This window comes from Myxine glutinosa, chromosome 2, assembly GCF_964187855.1.
Source record: "Myxine glutinosa chromosome 2, kmMyxGlut1.1, whole genome shotgun sequence".
Taxonomy (NCBI): Eukaryota; Metazoa; Chordata; class Myxini; order Myxiniformes; family Myxinidae; genus Myxine; species Myxine glutinosa.
The window spans coordinates 231040771-231066657 of NC_136262.1; the positions used below are offsets into that span (position 1 = coordinate 231040771).

General features: G+C 43.8%; 1 protein-coding gene across 1 annotated transcript in view; it reads left to right on the top strand.

Moving 5' to 3' along the window:
• LOC137420755 (E3 ubiquitin-protein ligase NEDD4-like) overlaps positions 1-25887 on the top strand; it is a 144264-nt gene that overhangs the window by 92069 nt on the left and 26308 nt on the right. The window contains exons 12-17 of the mRNA XM_078772343.1: positions 11000-11140; positions 17101-17202; positions 17334-17531; positions 18738-18815; positions 19665-19719; positions 23586-23644. Coding sequence (XP_078628469.1) covers positions 11000-11140; positions 17101-17202; positions 17334-17531; positions 18738-18815; positions 19665-19719; positions 23586-23644 — 633 coding nt within the window. The remainder of the gene's footprint in view (positions 1-10999; positions 11141-17100; positions 17203-17333; positions 17532-18737; positions 18816-19664; positions 19720-23585; positions 23645-25887) is intronic.

Consider the following 25887-nt stretch of genomic DNA (forward strand, 5'->3'; position numbering starts at 1 on the left):
TCTTTCATTAATCATCCACTTTCTAAACTCCCCTCTTGCCCCTCCCATCCAAATCCCTCCCCTTGCACCGACACTCCTAAACTCCCCCCTTGCCCCGCCACTCTTAAACTCCCCCCCTGCCCCTCCACTCCTGAACTCCCCCCTTGCCCTTCCTCTCCTGAACTCCCCCCTCACTCCTCCCCTTCAAAACTCCCCCCCAACCCCTCCCATTCAAATCTCCCCCCATACCATTCCTCTCCAATTCTCCCTCCTCCCCCCTCCTCCTCAAAGCTGCCTCCTCCCCACTTCGTCTCCCTTCCATCTCATACCTCCACCCCCCCCAACCTTCTTCTTTCCTCTGCCCCCCCTCAGCAACCCCTCACTGTGCCTCATCCCTTCACCTTCAAACCTTTCATCCTCCTCATCCTTACCTTTCTTGGAACTCTTCTGCAATCGCTGACACACAAACAACTGCTCTCCCTACCTCCCCCTCTCATCCTTCATCTTACCCTACTCCTCCCCTCCCCTGTCCTGTACCCGATGCTCCCCCTCTCTCTTCATTAACGGTATGGACCTCAAACATCCGGGGCCTTCGCTCAAACCTGACTGATCTCTCCATACAGGTTGCTTCTGACAATCCAGACTTGATCTGCTTAACAGAGACTTTCCTCCTTCAAGATGTCTCTGATTCCTTAATATCTCTTCCTGGTTACTCCCTCCTCCGGTATGATATACCTGAGCCTCGGCCTGGTGGTGGGGTGGCTATCTTTATCAAAAACTCTCTTCCTCACTCTCCTTGCACTGCCCTCTCTCCTCCTCACCCCCAGGAGTACCTCTGGCTACGGCCTCCTCTCCGCTCGCACCTTTTGTTCATATGTGTTCTGTACCGTCCCCCAAACAGTGATGACTCCATCTACATTTCACTGTCTGACAACATGGACCAACTTCTATCCACTCATCCCAACTCTCTCTTCCTCATATGTGGTGACTTCAATTGTTATCATGCCACCTGGTTGGGTGTGGGTTCCTCTCTCACCAGTCATGGCACCTCAGCAAAGGACTTCTGTGACTCACTGGGATTGACACAATCTGTCAATTTCCCGACCCGGATCTCAGCCAATGGAGTATCTTCTCTTCTAGACTTGGTTATGACTAACTTCCCTGCTAATGTCTGCTGCTCTTCTTCTGCTCCAATCGGTTCTTCTGATCATGTGCTTGTCAAAGTGGACATCTCTCTGGCCATTCTCAGAGAGCCTCCTCAGCGTCGGCGAGTCTGGCATTTCACTCAGGCCGACTGGGACGGTCTTCAAGCAGCCATCAATCGTCTGGATTGGTCTCCCATCTCCACTGCCTCTGACATCAATTCTTCCTGGGAATACTTCCAAAGCAAACTGATCTCTCTCATGCACAGATTTATCCCATCTCGCCTCCAGTTGTCTTACCCTTCCTCCCGTCCATGGTACACTGAATCTTGTGGTGAGGCAGTTGCCCTGAAACGACTTGCCTTTGCCTCTTGGAAGGCTAATCCAACTGAAGGAAATCTCAGTTCCTTCCACCAAGCTCGGAACAAGTGTGTGTCTACCCTCAGGAGTGCCAGGAAGCACTATCTCTCCTCACTCAAGAATGAACTCTCAAACCTGTCTCCTTCCTCCAAATCCTGGTGGCGTCTGGTCAAGTCCGTTTCTGGTGTTTGTTCCCCCTCCATCCCCTCCCTTACCTCAAATGGCCACACAGTTGACATCGCACGTGACAAAGCCGAATGCCTCAACTCTGTGTTTGCCTCAAAATCCTTAGTCCCAAACCCATCTCTCTCTGTTCCCACCTTTCCCAGTCGAACCAAACTGCTCCTGGACTCTGTGATCTTCTCTCCTGACAAGGTGGAGGAGTTTTTGTCAAACCTCGACTCTGATTCTGCAACTGGACCAGATGGCATCAGCCCACGGGTCCTAAAATCCTGCTCTGCCGCTCTATCTCACCCTCTCTCTGTTCTTTTCACCCTATCTTTTGCTCAAGGTCATCTGCCAGCATCCTGGAAATCAGCAAACATTACCGCTTTACACAAAAAAGGTGCAAAAACAGATCCTTGCAACTACAGACCAATCAGCCTGCTCCCAATTATCAGCAAAGTCATGGAATCCATCATTGCTTCGGATATGAAATCTTTCCTCTTCTCCAATGGCTTGATCTCTGATCATCAATTTGGTTTCAGACCAGGTCACTCTACTCTGGACATGCTGCTTCTGCTGTCTCAACAATGGATGGAGGTCCTCAATGCCAAACAGGAAATCAGAGCTGTCTCCCTTGACATATCACGTGCCTTCGATACGGTCTGGCACCCAGCTCTGCTCACCAAACTCTCCTCCTATGGTATCCATGGAAATCTCCATGCATGGCTTGCGGACTTCCTCTCTGGTCGTAGTCAACGTGTGGCCCTGAATGGATTTCTCTCATCTCCCCTTCCCGTTCAGGCTGGAGTTCCCCAAGTTAGTGTGCTGGGCCCTGTGCTTTTTCTGGTCTTTATCAATGATCTCTCCGACTCTCTGGAAAATCCTCTGTATCTCTTTGCTGATGACTCCACTCTCTGCCGCTCCATTCCTCTTCCCTCAGATCGGCAGTCTGCAGCCTCCTCACTCTCTGAAGACCTGGACAAAATCACAGACTGGTCAAACATGTGGAACATGTCTTTCAATCCTGACAAATCTCACACTCTTACTATGTCTCTCCGAAAAGATCGACTGGACAACCCTCCCATCTACTTTCTCAACAATCCTCTCCAAGAAGTTCTGTCGCTCAAGCTTTTGGGTCTCACCATCTGCCATGATCTTTCTTGGGAAAACCACATTTCCAAGCTGGCCTCCAAAGCCAGTCGCCGACTGGGCATCCTCCGTCGTGCGAAGTCCTTCCTAGGCACACCTGAGCTCCTCACCACATACAAGGCTTTCATCCGCAGCTCAATGGAATACTGTTTTCCCCTATGGGCTGGTGCTCCTGCCTCACACCTGGCTCGGCTTCACGCTGTTGAATACAAAGCTTTCAGAATCATTGGAATCTCCCGCGATGAAGCTATCTCCGAGGGCCTTTCACTCACTCACCGCAGGCAGGTAGGTGGTCTTTCTGTCTTCTACCGACTCCTCTCCGGCCTTGCTCCCCCAGCTCTCTCTGTGCTCTGTCCCCCAAATATTCCTACAGGTCGCACAAGATCTGCCAGCCACCCTCTGATGGTTAAACTGCCGAAATCTCGGCTCTCTGCTCACCTTCACTCTTTCATTCCTCTTTTCTCCCGCCTCTGGAACAAACTCCCACACTCACTTCAATCACACTCCTCCCTCCAGGTCTTCAAAACAGTTGTTCACCACCATCTCTTATCTTCCCCCATCCAAAACCTTGATCTTTTCTACCCCCACTAATTCACCCCAGATCCACCCCCCAGATCCCATCTGTTTAATTTCCCGGGCGGATTGCTCCCCTATTTCCCTCAATTTGCCTTCCATGGTGTTTTCTAACCCCCCTAACCCATTCTTCACCCCTTCCATCTGGTTCTCCTGGGCAGCCATTCAATTTTCCAACCCCGTTAACCCATCCTTCATTTCCCCAATTTGATTACCCACGTCCTCCAGTTGTCACCTCAATTTACCTTCTAGCCCTTCCAACCTGTTGTCTAACCCCTCAAATTTATTGTCTAAACCCTCAAATTTGGCTTCTAGCCCCCCGATTTTTCCGTCGAGCCCCCCGATTTGGCTTCCCATATCATTCCTCATTTCCCCAATTTGATTTTCCATATTACTTAACCCGTCTCTCAATTGCTCACTGGTACCCCTTGCTTCGTCCCGCATTGCCCCCATTTGGCCTCCCAATTGCTCACCCTGGGCCCTCGTCTCTTCTGTTTGGGTGTCTAATTTGGCCATTATATGCATCATAAATACTCTCGTACTCCGGCATCTCGGGCTCGGCTGCCGCGACCACGTGCGAAGCGCCGCCATTTTGTGCGCCTCCCACCTCATGCGAGGCGCCGCCATCTCGTGCGCCTGAAACCTCCGCCACCACATCCTCATTGCTCTCCTCCTCTCTCTCTCTCCCCCATATACATTTCCCTGGGGTCCTGGGTCGACTCTACCCCTTCTATCTCCCCTACCGGCATCCGGTTGCCTTGATTATCCATGGCACGATTTTAAAGTTTAGTGGTGTTAAATAAAATTTTGGCCACTCGTAATTTTGAGTGCGCTAAGCGCACTTCGGGTCCGGATCTCGCTCCTGGCACCAATTGTTACGGAAACGGGGGATGGCTCTCCCGTTAGCAAGGGGGGGTTAATCCCCTTGTCCTGTTAAGCTGGCCGTCTCCCCGGTCCTGGAACTATCCCGCTTCTTCGTGGGGTGAGATTGGCCTAGGTGATTGGTCAAGGGAGTCCCGTACACCTCCGCCAACCTCTCCACGAAGCCGGTGGATAGCTCCGTTTGAAACCACGGACAAGATGGTATTTTGCCGAGCGGTTTTAGCAGCCCGCAGTTCGAACCACCAGCAAGAACTAACCCGATCCTTATGCGTTGGCCAAATCGTGCCACAGGTGCTCAATGGGGGAAATCACAAAGATGAACGGATGTGAAGAAAAGAAGGCAAAGGTAAGGAAGAACAAATATTTATTATTACTATACAAAACTAAAGGAGCAGAAAGGAAATAAAGTAATTTACAAGCAGATAGACACAGTGCAACTTAACTATACAGGCTTAACTTATACCCCAGACAACACAGACAAACAGTCGACCGTCAGACTTACACAGGGATGATGACAGGAATGGCAGGAGGTTCGGATCTGGCGAGGTTCCGTTCCGACCCACGACACTCTCTCCCTCTCTCTCTCTCTCTCTCTCTCTCTCTCTCTCTCTCTCTCTCTCTCTCTCTCTCTCTCTCTTCTCTCTCTCTGTCGGTAACACTGGGATTCTCCTCTCCAGTACCTCAAACCCAGCTCCAGCCTCTAACCCAGTTCAGCAGCACGTACCAGCTTCTCGTCCCATCCTCTCGTACCAGCTCAGTAGCATGTACCCTCTTTTCGCGATTGTCGCACGCATATCTCAAGCGGGGGCGTGACACGCCCTCGGCCGTTTGGGTACCACCCCCGTGCTCTGGTTTGTGGCCTTATATGGCAATGCCATGGTCTTGTTACCTTACTTGGGCATGGAGCTGAACAGCCCCGCCCCCGTGGCGCGCCATGGGCTTGTCTCTTCTCGGCGACCCCGCCCTTTTAGTCCAAACAGAGCACGGAGCACATATTCACAATGGCGGCGAACGCCGCTTCCAAACCAGGGCCAGTTGAGAGGGCGCGCACCCCACGTTTGTCAAGCGGTTTTGCACAGAGAGGGAGAGTTTGGCTGGGAAATGCAATCCTTGAAGGGGACCTATCTTATTTCATTTGGTGCAATGCAGAGTCAATTAATGGGAAACAGAGCCTTAAACTAACATAGAATAAAGAATTAACTGTAGAGAGGTTCTATGATTGGCTACGTGCTTGTACATGGACTAGCTAAGGGGACGACCTTTGACCTTTACATAAATGGAGGTATTTACAAAGAATTACTATTTACAGAGGGTGATATTTACAACAATTACACCAAGTGCAGGGTTTCCCAAATCCGTTACATTATCTTGGTTGCCCAGAGGCAGATCACTTGCACACAAAGTTATTTTTCATGACGGGAATTCAAAAGATAATAAATAAAAACCGAGTAATTAACATCAGTTGTTGAGCCCATATCATTTCTGTGCAACAGATGGAGAGGATTACAGGTGAGAGGTTAGGGGGGAATGGAAGGGCAGCATGAACATGGTGGTGTTGCAATAAATCTGGAGGTGCAATGCACCCTAAATGGTCCTTTTCAAAGCTATCTCTATTAGCGCAAGTGAAGCCACCAGAAGTGCTCTGGTGGGGCATCTTACCATGACAATCCCCGTGATGCGGTAGATTAAAGTTACAGTTACAGACTGATCGTAATCGTACCAAGATGGGCAGGGTTAGAGGCAGGGGCGCAGAGAGGAAGTGGGGGTTGGAGGAGGGGATGGGGCTTGCAGGACAGAGCCATAGAATGCTGGAGTTCAGCGACCTCAGTTTGAGCGAAAACGATCATGATTGGGAGCATGTTTGATCACATGGCCGCAAGGTGCCATATTGTTGTTCATCTTCACTGAGAAATGCGCTAAATTGTTTTGCCTCTGTGTGGATTGTCATATTTACATCTCGTCGTCTTTAAAACTTTTCATTCTGAAGTCAGTTTTGGGGTGTAAAAGAAGCTGTGCTGTTCAGCATGGGGCAGTTCCAATCGATCAAACGCAGGAAGGAAGATGTCTCGTTATCCTCGTGATCCACAAAGGAGGAACATATGGTAAAGTAAAAGTTCCTCGTGCGGAATGGAGAGCCGACATCGACTCGTTTCTGTGTGCTTGAGAATAATTATGTTGCTGTTAAAATGAACCAAGTATAGAATTAGGACAAATAAGAAGTAAATAACTTAAATGGTAATTGATCCACAGCGAGAGAGACAGGGATTCCCTTTTACAGATTCCCTTTATCTCATGGCGGAACAATTACCATTCAAAGTATTTACTTCCTATTTGTTTGGCTTCTCTTTCTACCCAAGCAGTTCACTAATTTTGTGCTGAAATGATCAATTAGATTACATGCCAAGTAGAATTAGGAGTTGTACCACGTGACATCCAATGTCATGACATCCAATATCACATCCAATATCATGACATGATATTATAATGGACAATCTGTTCTGTTATGAATGTGATACAAGTCGAGGTCCAAATAATAAAATAATCTGTATGTGACAACATACACATGTCATGTATATGGGACCACCCACAATCATGAGTGGATCATGCATTGCATGCACGAAAGCAATATTACCATTGTAGAAACCATAAAACCACAAAATGTGACATGTTATGTTGATGTTTTGTCTCCGCATAGAGGAATAAAATAACACCTCAATTTCCCTTAAACATGGCATGTTTCTGATGATAAAAACATGGAAACATCTGTATAGGTTTAAAAAAAAATTGTAGGGGGCCCGGATGAAGGGGGCCCTACACTTATAATATTGTATAATATTATACACTTAATATTTCCCTGGGGCCAATTCTGTCTCGTGGTGGTCCTGGGTATGGGAGAAACGTGCCAAGGAAATATACAGTTTCAATTATTAGCTTGCATACACATGACCTCATCATACGCAATACATTACTCGATCCTCTGGGGAAAACGCTGGTGGATTGCAAGCAACATGCTCGATCGAGGCCTGAACGAGGCCAAGGTGTGGTAATAAACCCGTGTAAAGCAATCTTTTTAATAACAGGTGCATGTGTAAACACCATGATAATGAAATTTGTGTTGTTGATAACAACTCACTACATACAAGCTCAACAAAACGTATTACTCGATCCCTCCGGGGAAAACACAGGCTATGCAAGTAACACACTCGACCGAGGACTGAACCAGGAGGTGCTGTAATAAACCTGTGTAAAGCAATGTTTTTGATAACAGGTACACGTGTAAATACAATAATAATTAAATTTGTGTTGTTCACAACAAATCACTATATACAACCTCAATAAAACATATTACAAGATCGCTCCCGGGAAAAAAACGCATTTTGAGGCTTTTGAGGCCGATTGAGCCTGAAGGCCCATTATCTGATTTAAATACACTAGTGAGATACACAATACACATGCTACGCATGGGTGGGAGGCCGGAAGCAAACAGGCAATGCAGATACGGCGAATGCTAAAGCATTAAACCAATAAATTCCACATTCCTGTAGCACCTTGTCACACATCAGACATGGACAGCAAGTTAGTGAAGGACGTCCATGAAAAACATACCCGTTCGCAAACAAACCGGTATGTTTACGTATAGAAACATTGATCGTAGGTCCGTGGCGAATCTGCATATGGCGATCCACGAAGTTCACATTTAGAAAGTAGAAACGATCACGGCATGTCGTAATTTTCTTGAACTCGATATCTCTTTTTTCATTCCAAACAGCATAACTCCAATCACAAATTAGTCACAAAATAAACTTTTAACAACATTGTTAATGTTTCCTTCATTGTAAAAACTACCAAGTCAACAGTTAAAAGGATTTTGAGGCAATAGGTGTTACGGCCTCGGCAAGATTGATGGAGACAGTGATCTGTTAGCTTATGAATGATCATTTTAAGGCCATTTTAGGTACAAGCTAACATCGATCTGTTAGCTTATACACCGCCCAAATAGCTATGTGGAATTCTCTCATGTAGAGATTAAACTCACGTCATTTGAATTTTGGCCGAGGTTATTATTTACTTTTAATGATGTTTATATAGGAATCAAAAAGAAGATAATTGGTTTTGGGTCATCCTTTCCGCATATCTCTTGGGATTGTGAGTTGGAGAGATGGCCATGATGGTGGGGAGGGGGTTGGCATTCTCTCAAGTAGGGATTCAACCCATGTCCTTATAAAAGGTCTTTGTCCGAGGTCACCGAGTTCGATCGGTGCAGCCGATCAGTGCAGCTGTGCAGCGATCGGTGCAGCCGTTTGTGCGGCACCCAGGAAAATAATGTTATGCGGGAGTCCAAACCTGAAAATGCTGGAGGCCAAAGCTGAAATTGGAAAAACAATATGGCCTATTTTACTCCAGGAGATCCCAGGATTACCCAACCAAAATATTGTTGCGATTGGTTCAGCAGTATTTGCGGTACCTTCGAACGGACAGACAGACGGACGGACAGACAGACGGACGGACATTTGGTGAATTTTAGTAAGATATTTATTTAATTTGTCAATTTTTGTTTTTTAATCCAAACATATCCCTAGACCTTCCTCTGGATGAAGGAGGAGTCCATGCAAAGTTTGTGGTTGCACTGGTTCCTGCAGGATCCGAATGCATAAACACACAAGCAACACACAAACAAACTTTCTTCTTTACATATTAGATAAATGTTACCTTTACAACAAGTGTTGGAAATGACGTCCATGTGTACGCAGACAAGCATCCACATGCCCATGCATATTCGTGAAGGTTTACATCAACTCAGCCTGGCAAATATTGTTTGAAATTGTTAATTGCTGATTCCTGGAGTTCTTGATGATCGTGGGAGTTATCTCTATAAACAGCACCTTTTATTGCTTCCATAAGACAAAAGGCCGGAGGTGAAAGGTCTACGGATCTCGGTGGCCAAAAGACCTCTTCGATTAAACTGTCTGAAAACACGTTGCGGAGCAGCATCATTGAGCTGCAAGCAGTGTGTGCAATAGTGCTGTCCTATTGGGAATATGCACTGCTAAATTAGGCTGCTTTTCATGGTTTACATGGGATTTGCAAAGGTGTGCAGTGACCTTTGGTACACCCTGTGTATTCTACTTGTAAAATTAGGCTTTATCTTAGTTTATTTTTACCCTCCCATGTATAATGCCAAAAAAAATTGGGTGCTTTTGCATTGCCGACAAAAAATGTACATTCTGTTCCTTTTTTTGCACTGTAGTGCCTGGAAACTCTCGAGACCACATGATTCATTGTACTTGCAATTGTAGTTATCAAAATGGTGACCTTTGTGCACAGAGTTAGTTGAATGACATTGTGTGTTATTTTCATTTTGACAATGGTACTTTATTACCTCTGCAACCAAAGGTGGACGGAGGTTATGTTTTCACCCCAGTCTGTTTGGCTGTGAACAGGATATCTCAAAAAGGTGTGGGCGGGTTCTGACGAAACATGGTGGACAGGTCAGGTGTGTGACAAGGACGAATCGATTCGATTTTGGTGAAGATCTGGATTTGGATCCAGCCAGTAGAATTTTTAGCTGATTCTTCACCATTGGGAGATGGGCCAAAAACGATATATATATATATATATATATATATATATATATATACATACATACATACATACATAGCAAGATATCTAAAAAAGTTATGGACGGATTTGGACGAAACATGGTGCAGGTCAGGTGTGTGACAAGGACTAATTGATTCGATTTTGGTGAACATCTGAACATGGATTCAAATACGAGAATTATTTAATTTTGAAGTGATTCTTCACCATTGAGTGATTGGATGAAAGGCGATATATAACGTGATAAAAAAAGTTACCAAGAACAAGCCGATTCCATTTTGCTTTAGGTCCAGATCCAGATCCAGATCCGGCCTATCATTGGGATACAACACAAACTGTTCAGCTGGCGGAGGTATGCGCCATACCGAGTTCTGTTCTAGTTTTGTAATCTGTTATTAATTTATTTTAGGCTTTCCCTTTAATCTGCACAAATTGCCCAGTGGAATATTGGTGCGCCTGTTCCCTATGGTTGGTTCCCTCAGTTACTTGAGCCGACATGCCGGATAGGTTGACCAAGTCCAACAAAAATCCACGGGTGGAGTGTGGAGAGAGAGAAAGAATTTAAGAGGGTGTGTCGGTGCCAGTTGAGACATTTTTATAGAGGATGTTATGTGGTGTGAGAAATGGTAGTACACCATTGTTTAAAAGCTTTTCTGCTAGTCCATATGACCATTATTTATTGTTTTATTCTTGCATCCTTAAATAAACTCTTTGTAATGAAGGTAGTGGTGTTCGTTCACGTTTAATGAGAATTGGCCTCCAAGTTAAACCGCCAAACTGTTGCAGATGGATTTTTAAACTTGCATTTTTGAGAGTTCTACCCTCAGGACATTTAAAACTGCTACCCAGTGGTATGTGACAATCATAGCTTCATTTGCTGCTTTTTTGTGCCTGGAAATCACGTTCTTTCCAAGTTTCTTCTTCGTCAATATTTCTGCGTGCGTATGAAGAAAAAAGTGTTGTTTACGCCCCCTCCCTCCAAAAGTGATTGGCATGAATCTTCTTCACTCATTTTCTTTCCCACAAGTACCATCGGCAACTACCATGTGAAAGATTTGATTTGTTGAAAGATTGTGGGAATTACTTGGAGTGTTTTTTTTTTTATTGTTATTTTTATTTTGATGTCTTCGTTTTTCTATCTTTCCGTTCAGCCTTCGATGTCCAGGCCTACAAGTTTGTTTATGGAGAGCACTCTGCCTCAAGGCTGGGAAGAAAGAAAAGACCAAAAAGGGAGAAAGTATTATATCGACCACAACACACGTAGAACTACCTGGACACGACCTGCCCTTCAGGTGTTGTTAAAATGACTGGGTATTAAATGATGGGGTTAGTTGTTTGCATATAAACTCAATAACTCATCTGATGTGCTAAAAACCTGGCAATTAACCTGGGCTTATTCTGCTTTGTTTCCGGCCCAACTATAAACTCTTAGATTCGTGTTTTGCAAGCACTCCGTGGTCATGTCACCGGCACTCGTGCATATTGTGGGAATAACAGATCTTGTGCCAATGGCTTCTCATAAAGTATGAGCTTCCAAAATTCCCTCCCTCCTTCTATAGAAACAAAAATACTATGCCAATGAGCAAATGATTTATAGAACATATGAAAACATCACTGTGCTTTCAAGTTAGTATGTCTGGAATCCAATTATTAAACCTCCCCCAATAGGATACGGGGAGGCTTATTGCTATTGTCGGGTCTGTTTCTACAATCGGTGCTCCCAATTTTTAATGGTACCACAGAGTTTCTTAGACCTCGAGGAGTACTGAAACACCATTTGTTTTTTTTGTTTTTTTCCTTCCTTTTAATTTTCTACCAATGTATCTCAAATGTATTTCAAATGTATCTCAGAGCTGTATCTCAGAGCTGGCTGAGACTTTCGGAATGAAATGTTATATCAATAACGGGAATAAAGTGTGTATGGGTTGACATATTTGTTGACCTTCCTTGACCTAAATTTAAGGTCGTCATCTAATTGTAGGGAAAAAAAAATATTTTTTTTTTACTGTAACTTGACTCATGATCTAATTATAGGAATCTTTTTTTTTTTTTTTTACTGTAACTTGACTAATTTTTGTCAAGTTGGAACAAAATTGCCCTGTAGATAGTCTAGAGCAAGTCACATTTGCGTTTAGTGTACGTAATACACCTCTGGGTTAAAGGTCAAGGCCAAATGGCTATCTGGGGGGGTAAAAAAACCGCATTTTTTTTTTTTTTTGTCATAGCTCGATTTTGCCAATGCGGAATCTTAAAGACTACTTTGAATTTTAGACAGTAAAGTTGTGCACCTGATATTTGATTCGTGTCCACCTACGTTTTCGGATCATGACCTCATTCACATTTTAAAACATAATTTGAACAATTTTATTGGGATTTTCATGATATTGAATTTTATGGATAGATTGTGTATCGTGACACATTTTATTTATTTACGTTCTATCTCTAAATGTTGATGGTCAAGGTCAAATGGTGGTCCAAAAACAATATGGCAGTCATTGGATCGCGGACACCAGGGGAGGCTTACCCGTGACGATCGTTTTGTGATCGTGGATATCAAGTTATTACTGTTTATTATTAGATTTGTTTTAATTATTAGAGTAATACTACCTGAAGTGCCCGTTTTAAGATGGGCAGTAAAAACAGGTAGTCCCCTTAAGTACCATAAGTATTTTCTTTCAGCTTATATAACCATAAAAAAACTTCTTCTGGTGGAGGAAGCCACAGTGCCCGGAGAGAACCAGTCCTGACCGACTGAAGTTAGAAGACTACACACATACTGTGAAAACACAAGGGGATTCAGCGCATACACCGCCTGCCCGACCGAATATCGTCGCTTCGTGGCTGCTTTTCCGCCGCCGAAATCCAGCGCGGCTTGGGCGATTCTGCCCCTGTTTGGAGAACACCCAGCGAGGCCTTCATCGGGGCCGAGCGAGCAAGGCTTCCGCTGCCGAAATCCAGCGTGGCTTGGGCGATTTTGCCCCTGTTTGGAGAACACCCAGCGAGGCCTTCATCGGGGCCGAGCGAGCAAGGCTTCCGCTGCCGAAATCCAGCACGGCTTGGGCGATTTTGCCCCTGTTTGGAGAACACCCAGCGAGGCCTTCATCAGGGCCAAGCGAGCAAGGGCGTGTCGGGACCTGGTTCGCGCCATTGACCGAGTGGTTCGCACCAACCGGAGCTGTTTTCGGATGACGTGCTGACGGGGCCCCCGCAGCCGTGATGCTGACGCCCCCCTCCCCCCCCCAGAATTGCCAAGTTTTAAACGTTTCCCAGTGTGTACCCTGGATTAGAATAGGTACACCGTATCCCTGCGTGTCGTAAGAGACGACGAAGAGGGTTGGCGTCAGGAAGGGCATCCGGCCATAAAAACATTGCCTCAAAAAGAGAACCATGACAATTACAACTACATATGGGCAGGGTACAGCCGGAAGTGGAGATCGGTTTCTGAGGTTTGGGACATGGAATGTAGGGACAATGACAGGGAGATCAGGAGAAGTGGTGGAAGTATTGGTCAGAAGAAAGGTGGACATATGTTGTGTGCAAGAGACGAGATGGAAGGGAAGTGGTGTGAGAATGGTGAAGGGTAGGCAGGGACAGAAATACAAGGTTGTGTGGCAAGGGTGCCTGGATGGCATGAATGGTGTTGGTGTCCTGTTTTCTGAGGAGTTTTAGACAGTGTGGTGAGTGTGACAAGAGTGAGTGATAGGTGATGATGGTGAAAATGATGATTGGGAAGCTCTTGGTGAACGTCATCTCGGGATATGCTCCGCAGGTTGGTCGGAGCGATGAAGAGAAGGACAAGTTCTGGTGTGCGATAGAGAAGCTGATGGAAAACGTGAAAGATGAGGAAGTTGTTGTGGTAGGAGGAGACCGAAATGGACATGTGGGAAGGAGTATGGATGGTTTTGAGGGAGTTCATGGGGGTTACGGATATGGTGTGAGAAATGGAGAAGGTGAAAGGATTTTGGAGTTTGCTGATGGAGCTGATTTGTTGATTTGTAATCCTCAGTTCCAGAAAGAGGATAATAAGCTTGTTACATACACGTCAGGTGGGTCGACGACAACCGTTGACTACCTGATGGTGCGTAGGCAAGATAGGGGGCACCTCCGGGACACAAAGGTGATCCTGGGGGAGGAGGCTGTTTCACAGCACCACTTGGTTGTCTGTGACATAAGGGTGAAAGGTGCGAGGAGAGCTCGGCGGGTGAAGTACCAACCGAGAATGAAGGTGTGGAGGTTGAAAGAGGTTACAGTAAGGGAGGCATTAAAAGAGAGGCTGAGTAGGGTAGAGGATGATGTGGTTGAGCTTGAAAGTGGTTGGATGTCAATGAAAGCTAGTCTGTTGGGAGCCATTGGTGAGGTATGTGGATGGACAAAAGGACCACCGAGGCACTCGGAAACATGGTGGTGGGATGATGAAGTTGGAAAGAGGATTGACGAGAAGAGGAAGAAGTTCAAGGAGTGGCAGAAGGCGAATGGTATGGGAGCAGAAACAGCATAGCATGAAATTTACAAGGCAGCCAAGAAGGCTGCAAAGAAAGAGGTAGCAAAGCCGCAGGAGGCATGTAGGAAAATGTTCGGAGAACGCTTGGATTCGGAAGAGGGTCAGAGAGCAGTATTCAGGATTGCAAAGCAGATAGCGAAAGAGAGGTGTGATGTGATGGGGGTGAGTTGCTTGAAGGATGAAGTGGGACAAATCGTTGTGGACCCAGATGGAATTAAAGGAAGATGGAAAAGATATATGGAAATGCTGTTGAATACAGAGAATGAATGGGATGGCAACATAGAGAGTAACCCAGTTTTAGGACCGGCAGAGAAGATAACTGAGAAGGAAGTTGAGGAAGCGATAAAAGCAATGAAGAGTAGAAAAGCGGGAGGGCCGACGGGAGTTGTGGGAGATATGTTGAAGGCAGCAGGAAGTTGGGGTGTGAAGAGAATGACAGAGAGCTGTAATCTGGTGGTCAAAGAAGGCCGCATTCCAGTGGATTGGGAACTGAGTACCCTCATCCCTCTATACAAGGGGAAAGGTGACCCTCTGGAGTGTGGCTCGTACCGACCGATAAAGTTATTGGAGCATGGAATGAAGGTATTGGAAAGGGTGATGGAGAGGAGGATAAGGAAGAAAGTGAAGATCGACGAAATGCAGTTTGGATTTATGCCAGGAAGAGGAACGACAGACGTGCTTTTCATTGTGAGGCAGTTGCAGGAGAAGTACAGGGAGAAGAGGAAGAAGTTGTTTCTTGGGTTTATTGGTCTGGAGAAAGCATTCGATAGGGTTCCACGCAAAGTATTGACATGGGCATTGAGGAAGTTTAGGAGTGGCGGAATGGTTGATCAGAGTCGTGATGGCAATGTACAAAAGAGCGCGCACAGCTGTAAGGACGAAGGACGGGAACAGTGGTGAGTTTGAGGTAAAGGTGGGAGTGCATCAGGGGTCGGTACTAAGTTCACTACTATTTGTAGCTGTGATGGAGGTGCTGGCTCAGAACGTAAAGGAGGGTTTACCGTGGGAGTTGTTGTATGCAGATGATCTGGTGTTGATTGCGGAAAGTATGGATGGACTGAAGGAAAAGATGAACAAGTGGAAGGAATGTATGGAGACAAAAGGTCTGAAGGTGAAAATCGGAAAGACGAAGGTGATGGCAAGTGGTAAAGCATGTGGTGAGGTGGAAAGAACTGGGAAGTGGCCCTGTGCTGTGTGCAGGAAGGGTGTCGGAGTGAACTCCATTCAATGTACAATGTGCGCTGAGTGGGTTCATCAAAAATGTAGTGGTCTGAGAGGGTCATTAACCAGTGTGGCAGCTACATTCAAATGTAAGGTGTGCACAGAGGGAGCTGCAGATGGAGGAAATGTTGAGTTGGATCTTGGAGACGGCGTGAAGCTGGAAGGTGTGAAAACATTTTGTTACCTCGGAGACATGCTGAATGGAGAAGGTGGATCAGACTCGGCAACGGTTGCAAGAGTGAGATGTACATGGAAGAAGTTTCGGGAACTGAGTGGCGTGCTGATGAGGAGGGGAGTGTCGTTGAAGCTGAAGGGAAAGGTGTATGTTGCATGTGTGAGAAGTGTTATGATTTATGGGAGCGAGACATGGGTAATGAACGTAGAGCAGCAACGAAGGCTGGAAAGGGTGGAAATGCGAATGGTTCGGTGGATGTCCGGAGTATCGTTGAGAGAGAGGAAGACAAATGATGAATTGCGAAAGATGATGGGAATAGAGCCTGTGATTGATGCTGTGAAGAGGAACAGGTTGAGATGGTTTGGTCATGTGTTGAGGAAGGATGAAAGTGACTGGTTGAGAAGAGTGATGGAAATGAATGTAGAAGGGTGTAGAGGACGGGGAAGACCAAGAAAGACTTGGCTAAAGATGGTGGAAGAAGAAATGCGGGCAAGGGGCTTAACAAGGAGAGATGCAGAAAATCGGGCAAAATGGAGAAGATTGTCATGGGGCCCGCAAGGCTAACCCCCGCTCTAGCAGGGAAAATGGCCTTTAAAATGCATGTTGTGTGTTATTGTTATATAACCATGCCCTGTGATAGTTGCATTATTAGTCTCCTTATCCAGTGGGACTGTAGGTTTGCCTTCGATCTGTCCATCTGTTCATCTGTCCGTCCCTCATTTGGTTTTCTGGACTTTTCACCATACCCTCTAAGATATTCACCTGAAACAAGTTAGAGTTTTGAGGCGTTTTGCCAATTTTTCAGAGTTATGCCCTTTTTGATTGGAACTACAACCTTCATCGAGACCGGTAGCGGACATGTATTGCAAAATAATTCGTCCTCTTGTTTAATTAGTTTCAAATAAAATTATTTTGTGGGCACATATGTCTTTACAATTGAATTATAGCTTAAGCTCCCCAAAAAGTCATGTGCTCATTTTTAATTGTAATTTGTTAAAAAAATCAACCCCTGGAGTTTTGACTACATACATGCACATATGCCATAGTTCCATTATAGTATGATTCTTGCTAGATTTGATTGGCAGCCATCTTGGTTATGTATTTTTTTATTCTTTCCAAAAAATTCAGATCCATAATCACCCAAATCAATTAATCTGAAATTTCAATAAACCGCCGATGGTGTGGGAACTTTAAATTTGAGAATTTGCTCCATGACTCTCGGATTGCTGCCATCAATCGATGACCATTTACGTTTCTTTTCTTACATTGTTTTATTTAAACTAAAAGTGTTATTGTGTATCATTCAACCTTGTAGTGGGTTGTTATGCCAGCTTGTAAACTGGAGCTCTTTACAGAAAGACCTGTTATCAGTCAGCCGTAGCCGTGGAAGGTCTCAGCAGCAACGGAGGCAACGAAGCCTCAGCTCTCCAGCCCTGTCAGCATCACTCTTGCAGCAGGTAATGGCAACATGACATTTGGTACATGCAAATATGTATTTGTATTGCTGGATGATTGCATAATGGTGGGGGGAGAAACCCAAATAAAAGCTTAAAGTGTTATTTTATTTTATATTTTTTAATCGATAAAGGTGAATGGTATGCGCACTGGCAGTGGGGCCACAAGTTCAAATCCACAGAGTCCGCAGCAATCTCCCGGAGGTTCGCCTTCGGTATCTCCAAAGCCACCGCAGCGAGGTTCTCTCTTCCTGCCGCCTGATTGGGAGATGCGGATTGCTGTGAATGGGAAGCCATTTTTTATTGACCATCATAACAAGAAAACCACATGGGTATGCAGTTTCGAGATGAACTCACTTGTATGCCATTATCCATTACAAACAAGTCCCATGTTATCTTGCCTTTATCTTCACACATGTCTAAATCTCAAAACATTGCATTATAAATTTAAAAGTTACTTAAATTTATGACCTATGAAAAGTCACACCCACTTCATTTTTACTATAAGGAAATGTCTTTTTTTTTGTAGATTTTTTTTTTTTGCAGTGTAATTCCTTCTGAGCTACTGGCAGTATGCCATCAATATGGTGATTAAAGTTTATTTATATACTAGGGGAAAAGCCCGTCAAAATGGCGGGTACACAAAACTCAACACAAAACAGAGGATTACAATACACACGAAGTTATAAATTACAGGTGATTAATTATTTGCAATAAATAATACAGTCCAATAAATTAGACCTTTCCTGTGGAGGATTAGCAGTGAGAGGAGCAATTTGTCAGAGATACACAGTTTTACACAATCACACACACATTACCTCAACAGATTCCATCTTCAAAACAACTATAACTTCAATAACAACAAAAATCTGTCAAATTGCTCCTCCCTTTATTATCCCCACGCTTTTTGAAAAAAGCAGGGGGATTTTGCAATAGGCTCCGTCTGTCTGTCCGTCCATCTGTCTATGCTATCCCCTCTTACACGGTTTTGCAGAAATTCACCAAACTTGGTAGTTATGATCACAACATGGTAAGAAAGTGCAAGAGCAGTATCATTTTGGCCCCGACCCCTGGGTTAATTCCACCCAGAGAAAACCACGGTCAATGCACTGCACCACAATCTCCTTCCTGCACCACTTGTTGGTGCTTTCACATGAGGCCTCTCCTGATCTCTGCTCGTCCTCCTTCCAAACGAGGCCTCTCCTTCCTGATTTCTCTCATGTTCCCTTCCTCTTCTTCCTGAGCGGAGTTCTCACAGGGAGGCCACAGTAAAAAATTGTGGAGATTGGAATATCAGTGCAGTCATTCTTGTTATTAAAGGAAGTTGTTTTTTTTGTTGTTGTTTTAAAAAAAAATTAATATCATTGTTATTATTATTATTAATTATTATTAATTATTATTTTGTTAATTTGGGTTTACCTCGAGATCAGGACAATCCGATGTTTTAATAAAATCTACTTGCAGTCCATTAATTTTATGTAACGTGATTTTATTTTTGTCAACACATGGGTTTGTGTGTCGGTGTCTGTGCATGCCAGGAAGACCCCAGGTTGAAGGTTCCAGTTCATATACGCCTCAAAACAGAACTAGATCCCAATAATCTTGGTCCGCTTCCAGTAAGTTGCATTTTTACCTTTATTCTTTGTTACCCTGTGTACGCAAAGTGAAAAGCGGGGTTAAGCAATTAGTTAATGTCCGACAGTCTGTCTGTCTGTCTGGCTGTTTGTCCTGTCAGTTTATGATTGGGGAACATCTCCTGCTTCAATAGCGCTAAACCTCTGGACATTTTTTACTATGATCTATAAAATCATTATTTTATTAAAATTGAAGGATAAACTTGCACTGCATGTTCTGAACATCATGAACATCCTGTTCTATGAACTCTCTCGTTTGTTTTCCATATTACTTTCAAAGCCAAAAGGAAAATGGTCCAAATTTCATTTTGAATGTAGAAGCGTCAGCACGCATTGCCACTTTTTAATTTATTTTCCATGATGGACGATTTATTTTAATGCTTACAAACGTTTTTATTATGCCTCCGCAACCGAATGCCAGATGCATTGTTTTTGGAGTGTGTCCCTGCATGATGATGTTGTTACCGTGATAACTTGTGAAACGCTGAAGGGATTTTGACCAAACTTCGTACAAGTCTGTACTATGAAGCAAAGATGAACTGATTATATTTTGGGGTCAAAGGTCGTATGCCCTCTGAAAATCATTTTGCAGACCATAACTTGGGTTTTGGAAGCATTTGATGTTCTCTTCTACTTATCTCTTTTCTCTCAGGTGACGTTTAATTTTTCATGTGGCCTCTAATTGAGATCAAACGTAACAGTGGGTTGATATCGAATGTGGGCAGAGGCATATCCATCGACACATTCACGTCAATTTCTACTTTTTATTTAGATTTCTAAATATTTATGCATGAGTGTATTTATTCATTTGTTCACACCTGAACCCTCTAGCCTGGCTGGGAGGAACGGCTGCATGTGGATGGAAGAACCTTCTTTATCAATCACAGTAAGTGTCCAGCTTTTTCTTATTGAGGCATTAATGTATAAAAGTGCAGGATAAATCTGAAAGTTTTTGGGAAGTCGGTAGGTTATAAATCATGAAAACTTTTTTCTCTTGCAATACGCTTTCAGCTTCGAACCTAACCAGAAAGTGCAAAGAGAATGCACTTTAATCATGCAAAAACTAGATGTTAAAGAAAAGTGACTTAATAAATACAGTTGCTTCCTCTGCTGCCCACGTAAGCAAAGCAATCTGCTTCTCTGGCGTCGATTCTCTCAAATTCCCATGAAATTGTTATTTTGTGGATCCAATATGTCGAGGTAATTTATTTTACCTTTTCTTTTCAGAAATAGGTTTAACGAAATCAAATTTTGAAATGTCATGTATGCAATTTTAGATTGATCTGATTGTCCATTTTGAAGTATTCCCCAAATAAATTTTATATTTAGAAAGGCATCTTTTACAAACTTACAATGATTATTCTTGGCAGAGCAGTTTGTAAAATAGAGGGGTATTTGATGACGATTTTGATTTTATTTATATATTTTATATGGCTTATAAGGCAAGTAACTATTATTGTTTAATTATTTTTACATGTTCATGTTACATGTTACATGAACCCTGGTGTTGGGCTAGCGGCTAGGGTGCCAGCTTAGGATCCTAGGATCCTGGGTTCGAATCCCGGTCGATCGCTGAATTAACGCCAGGGGGGTTGACTCAGCCTGTCATCCTTCCGAGGTCGGCTAATTGAGGACCAGTTCACTGGTAATTCCCTGTTTGTCGTTAAAGGCGGCAAAAAGGGTTGGCGTCAGGAAGGGCATCCGGCCGTAAAACATTGCTTCAAAAAGGGGACCGAAAAACAACAACAACCACGGTTCCCGAAAAAGGCCAACCCCCGCTTGCGGGGGAAAATTGCCTCTAAAGGTGGTTTTTATTTTTTATTTTTTTATTTTTACATGTTCAAAGTCTCGTGGAAGAGTTGCAACTCCAATCATGCACACATGCAGGCATGTATGGGAAAACACCGAACTTGATTTCGATCAATATACAGGAAAATAAGCCTGGTGTTGGATTAACGGTTAATAAGGTGGCTGGCTTAAGATCTTTGGATTCTTGAGTTGGTGCCCCTGTCTTGCCATTAAATAACACCAGGTGGGTTGCCCCAGTCTGTCATCCTTCTGAGGTCAACAAAATGAGTACCAGCTTACTGAAAACTGGGGGCACTGCATCAGCAGCACAGCCAAGCTGCCAGCAATGATGCAATCAGCATCCTCAGACCGCATATTAAATAATAAAAAATAAATAAATGAACAGGATTATAATTAATTAATTGGCATGTGGGAAAATGACACGCCCAGACCAGGAATCGAACCCAGGTCCTCTGCTGAATCGTACCAGTGCTCTGCCATCTGAGCTGTCTGGGCGACCCTGACCAAGCAGTAATGGATAGAGATTGCCAATTCTATGTGTGGGAAAATTGCATGCTTGGTCAGCGTCGCCCAAATACCTCAGATGGCAGACCATTGGTACGGTTCAGCAGAGGACCTGGGTTCGATCCCTGGTCTGGGCATGTCATTTTCCCACTTGTCAATTAAATAATAATAAGAACTCAAGAAAACTAGAATAGTGCTCTTTAGAGTGCATACCTCTGCCAGGCTGAAGAGTTTACCTTTTGTATCCCTCTAATAGACCGGATCTGGTTCCAGACCTGAAGCAAAATTTGATCAGCTTGTTCTTGTCACCTGACCAACTCATCCACAACGTTTTGAGATATCATGCAATATATCGTTTTTGGCCCTATCTCTCCATGGTGAAGAATCACTTTAGAAAAAAAAAAAATTCTCTTATCCGGATACGGATCTTCTCTAAAATAGAGTTAATTCTTCCTTGTCACACTCCCAACCTGTCCACCAAGTTTCATCCGAATCTACCCATAAGGTTTTTTGTTTTTTTTCTATACAGTGTACATCCCGGTGTGTGCCCCGGTTTAGAATAGGTACACCGTATCAGTGCGCATCGTAAGAGGCAACTAAGGGTTGGCGCCAGGAAGGGCATCCGGCCATAAAAACATTGCCTCAAACAGGGAACCATGATTGTCATGGGACCCGCAAGGCTAACCCCTGCCCTAGCGGGGAAAATGGCCTTAAAACGATCATTCATACAGTGTCTAGGCTCGTTGAAGAGCTGGGACACAGGACAAATCACGACACAATATAGCAAAGGGAAAAACAGGAGAAAAGGGAAATACTAACAGCAGGGCAGAGGGAGAAGGTCAATGGAGGTTGACAACCAGGGGACGCAGGTAATGATGAGTGGAAGGGGATAAAGCAAGGGATGAACAAGATGGATATGTAAGCAAAGTTTTGGGAGGGGTTGAGGTGGTTTAACCGGTGTAGAAAAGATCATGGCTTTGGATGGAGGATGACTTGAGATGGTGGTGAACAGCTATTTTGAAGACCTACTTGGTGGGAAGAATGAGATTGAAGAGAGTGTGGAAGGTGGTTCCATAGGTGGGGAAAAAGAGGAATAAATGAGTGAAGGTGAGCAGTGGTTCTGGATTTTGGCATTTTCACGAGGAGGGAGTTGTTGGTGGACCACGTGTATGCAGGTACCTGGGTAGGGGGGGGGGGGGCAGAGCACAGAGAGGGCAGAGGATGCAAGACCTGAAATGAGATGGAAGAAGACAGAGACCACCGACCTGTCGGTAATGGTGCAGTGATAGGCCCATAGACTCGGCTTCATCACGAGAGATTCCAATGATCTTGAAAGCCTTGGTTTCCATGGCGTCAAGCTGAGCAAGATGTGAGGTTGGGGGGCCAGCCCATGGGGGAGAGCAGTACTCCATCAAGCTGTGGATGAAAGCTTTGGAGGTGGATAGGAGCTCAGGTGTGCCAAGGAAGGACTTTTTGAGATATCGTGCTATATATATATTTTTAGCCCTATCTCTCAATGGTGAAGGATCATTAATAATTATCGTACCCAGATGTTCAACAAAATCTAATCCGTTCATCCTTGTCACACACCCATACTGCCCACCAAAATTTGTCCGAATCCATCCACAACTTTGTGAGATATGCTCACAGACAGACAGGGGTGAAAAACCTTAACTTCCATCCACGGTCTGTGCCTGAGGTAACTTTTATTTATGTTCTTAACCCTTTGAGTGCGGATGACGTCCAGCGCCGCAACCCGCGAAAAAGTTTCGTGTACGGATGACTTTGCCACACGTCATCGACTATACCTATAAATAGATCGTCAGTACGTGGTTGGTTGCATTCCCGTACCAAAATGCCAAATTAATCCCGTACCGGGGGTATTTTTATTTAAAAAAAAACCGTACTCGGGTTAATAACTCCTTTATTCATGAAAATAAATATCACAAAAACAATGCACAAACATCAGAAAAATTTTATTATTAAAAAAGCTGGACTTGCGAGTCGTTAGAGCTACGTCTCGGCAACAATCCACTCACCTTGGTTACGGCAGTTGTTGAAGTGAAGAAGAATGCACAAACGTTAATTAAGGGTACAGTTTGGACAAATTTTTAAAGTTGAAGTCCCTAACCCTATTTTCCCCATTTTCCCCTAAGTTTGTGGATTTGAGGTTCACATGGAGTTTGAAGAATGTAACCCCGCAAACAGCAAGGCCCTCCTGTGTATAGTTGAACCCTGTTTGTGGTATCGTGTTCTATGAACTCTCCAGGTTAACATCTCAAGTGCAAAATGTATTCGTTTTCTTGAAATTGTATACATTGTTTGCAGTGTATTTAAGAATGTCAATTATAGTATTTATATAGTACAGATTAAAAGATTCCACATTTTGTGCATATTCGTAAATTTGAAGTACGTTTACCATTATCTGTTTAATCACAGACATGAAGATAACTCAATGGGAGGACCCACGGTTGCAGAACCCAGTCATCACTGGTCCTGTGAGTAGGCAATTGAACTGACTTATTCTAGTTCAGATCCTGGCAGTCCATTTGCAAAACTTTGTTTCTTTGCCAATCCACATGTATTAGCAATGTGAAAATTTCCTCAAATATTGAGAAATTGTTATCCTACTTCATTTATTTTCATTGCTGATTTTGCTTAATTTCTCAAATGTATATTTTCATGCTTCAAAGCAATATTGTATCTGCATTCATACACTAGGAAGAAATTTATATTTATACACTCACATCCGGGGTCTGCCTAGCAGGCATGTAAGACACCATTGCAGGCACGGCCATTATAAAGCTCGCAGTGTTAGTGTGGGAAATCTCTGAGGATATCCAGAAGACCTCAATAGCTCAGTGGGCTGTCACTGCGTAAGTGTGAGATCCATGGGTTCGAGTCCTGGGTTGTCAGAATTTTTTCACAATAGCACCACGCAGGAATTTACTTCTTGTTTATTAAACACATATATATATATATATATATCTATATATATATATATAATATATATCTATATATATATATATATATATATATATATATAATATATATATATATATATATATACACACACATACATACATAATATATATATATACTATATATATATATATATATATATAATATATACTAGTATATATAGATATAGTAGATATATTATATATACACATACATACATATAATATATAATATATATATATATATATATATACTATATATATATATATATTAGTCCATGGCTTGTGGAGGAGCTGAAATACAAATTACGCATGTGCATGGCCACACGTCTCTGTGTCTTTGTGTTTAGAGCATGGAAAAATCCATGCACTGTCTTCTAATTGATGATTGTCAAGCAAGGAAGTGATATGCACCACATTCATTTTTGTTAAGACTTTGTTGTTGAAGACTCGTCTGGATATGCATCTGTGGACAGGAAGAACAATGGATGAAATCAACAGGATGTTGATTGGGTTATTCGAAGCAAGAAACTGCCGTTTCCCGACGTTAACCCTTTGCATCTTTTGCTCTAACAAAGGGTTAACCACCAAATGTCAGCTTCTCCTGGCTTCCCATGGCGGTTAACATATCCCGATCAACTTCATGTTCATTTTGTCGTTTGGTATAACTTGGCAAATAAGGGATCGAACACTAACTGCAGCCTCGAGACACTTTTTTTGGTGTTGTTTATCTATCTATAATTCCATTAATCTCTGTGTGGTATGTGTGTATGTGTGTTTTGTATGTGTGTTTGTATGTGTGTTTGTATGTGTGTATGTTTTGTCCGCTGTTTCTCGACAACTACCGGTCCGATATACTTTAAACTTGCCAGGTATATTGCTGGGGACCCGAGGATGTGCCTTTTCAAGGTTTCATATTAATCGGACAAGTAGTTACCGAGCTATGGCGATTTCTTTACCAAACACTGCAAGCCGTTCGCTTTGGACCAAACCATTGCATGTAAATAGAGGGGGGGTGGGTTCTGTGGTCGTTGCGAATGGACCAAACCATTCATGTAAATAGAGGGGGGGGGGGGTTCTGTGGTCGTTACTGCCACGTGGTTTCAAAGTTTTTTTTTGTTGTTGTTGTTTGCACGCATGTTTTTTTGCACCCACGTACGGGTACGCCCTAGGATGTTTACACACACACACACCCCTACACAAATTTTTTTTTTTTTTTTTTTTTTGGCAAGGAACGGGCACCCACGTACGGGCACGTCCTAGCTTATATATAGTACGGGCATGCCCTAGTCTATCTATAATTCCAGTAATCTCTGTGTGTGTGTGTGTCTGTGTGTGTGTATGCGACCGCTGTTTCTCGACAACTACCGGTCCGATATACTTGAAACTTGCCAGGTATATTGCTGGGGACCCGAGGATGTGCCTTTTCAAGGTTTTAAATTAATCGGACAAGTAGTTACCGAGCTATGGCGATTTCTTTACAAACTCCGCAAGCCGTTCGCTTTGGACCAAACCATTTCATGTAAATAGAGGGGGGGGATTGTCACCGTACTCGCAAGCCGTTCGCTTTGGACCAAACCATTCCATGTAAATAGAGGGGGGGGGGGGGATTGTCACCGTACTCGCAAGCCGTTCGCTTTGGACCAAACCATTTCATGTAAATAGAGGGGGGGGGGGGGGGATTGTCACCGTACTCGCAAGCCGTCCGCTTTGGCTTTGCGAATGGACCAAACCATTTCATGTAAATAGAGGGGGGGGGGATATAATTTTAGATATATATA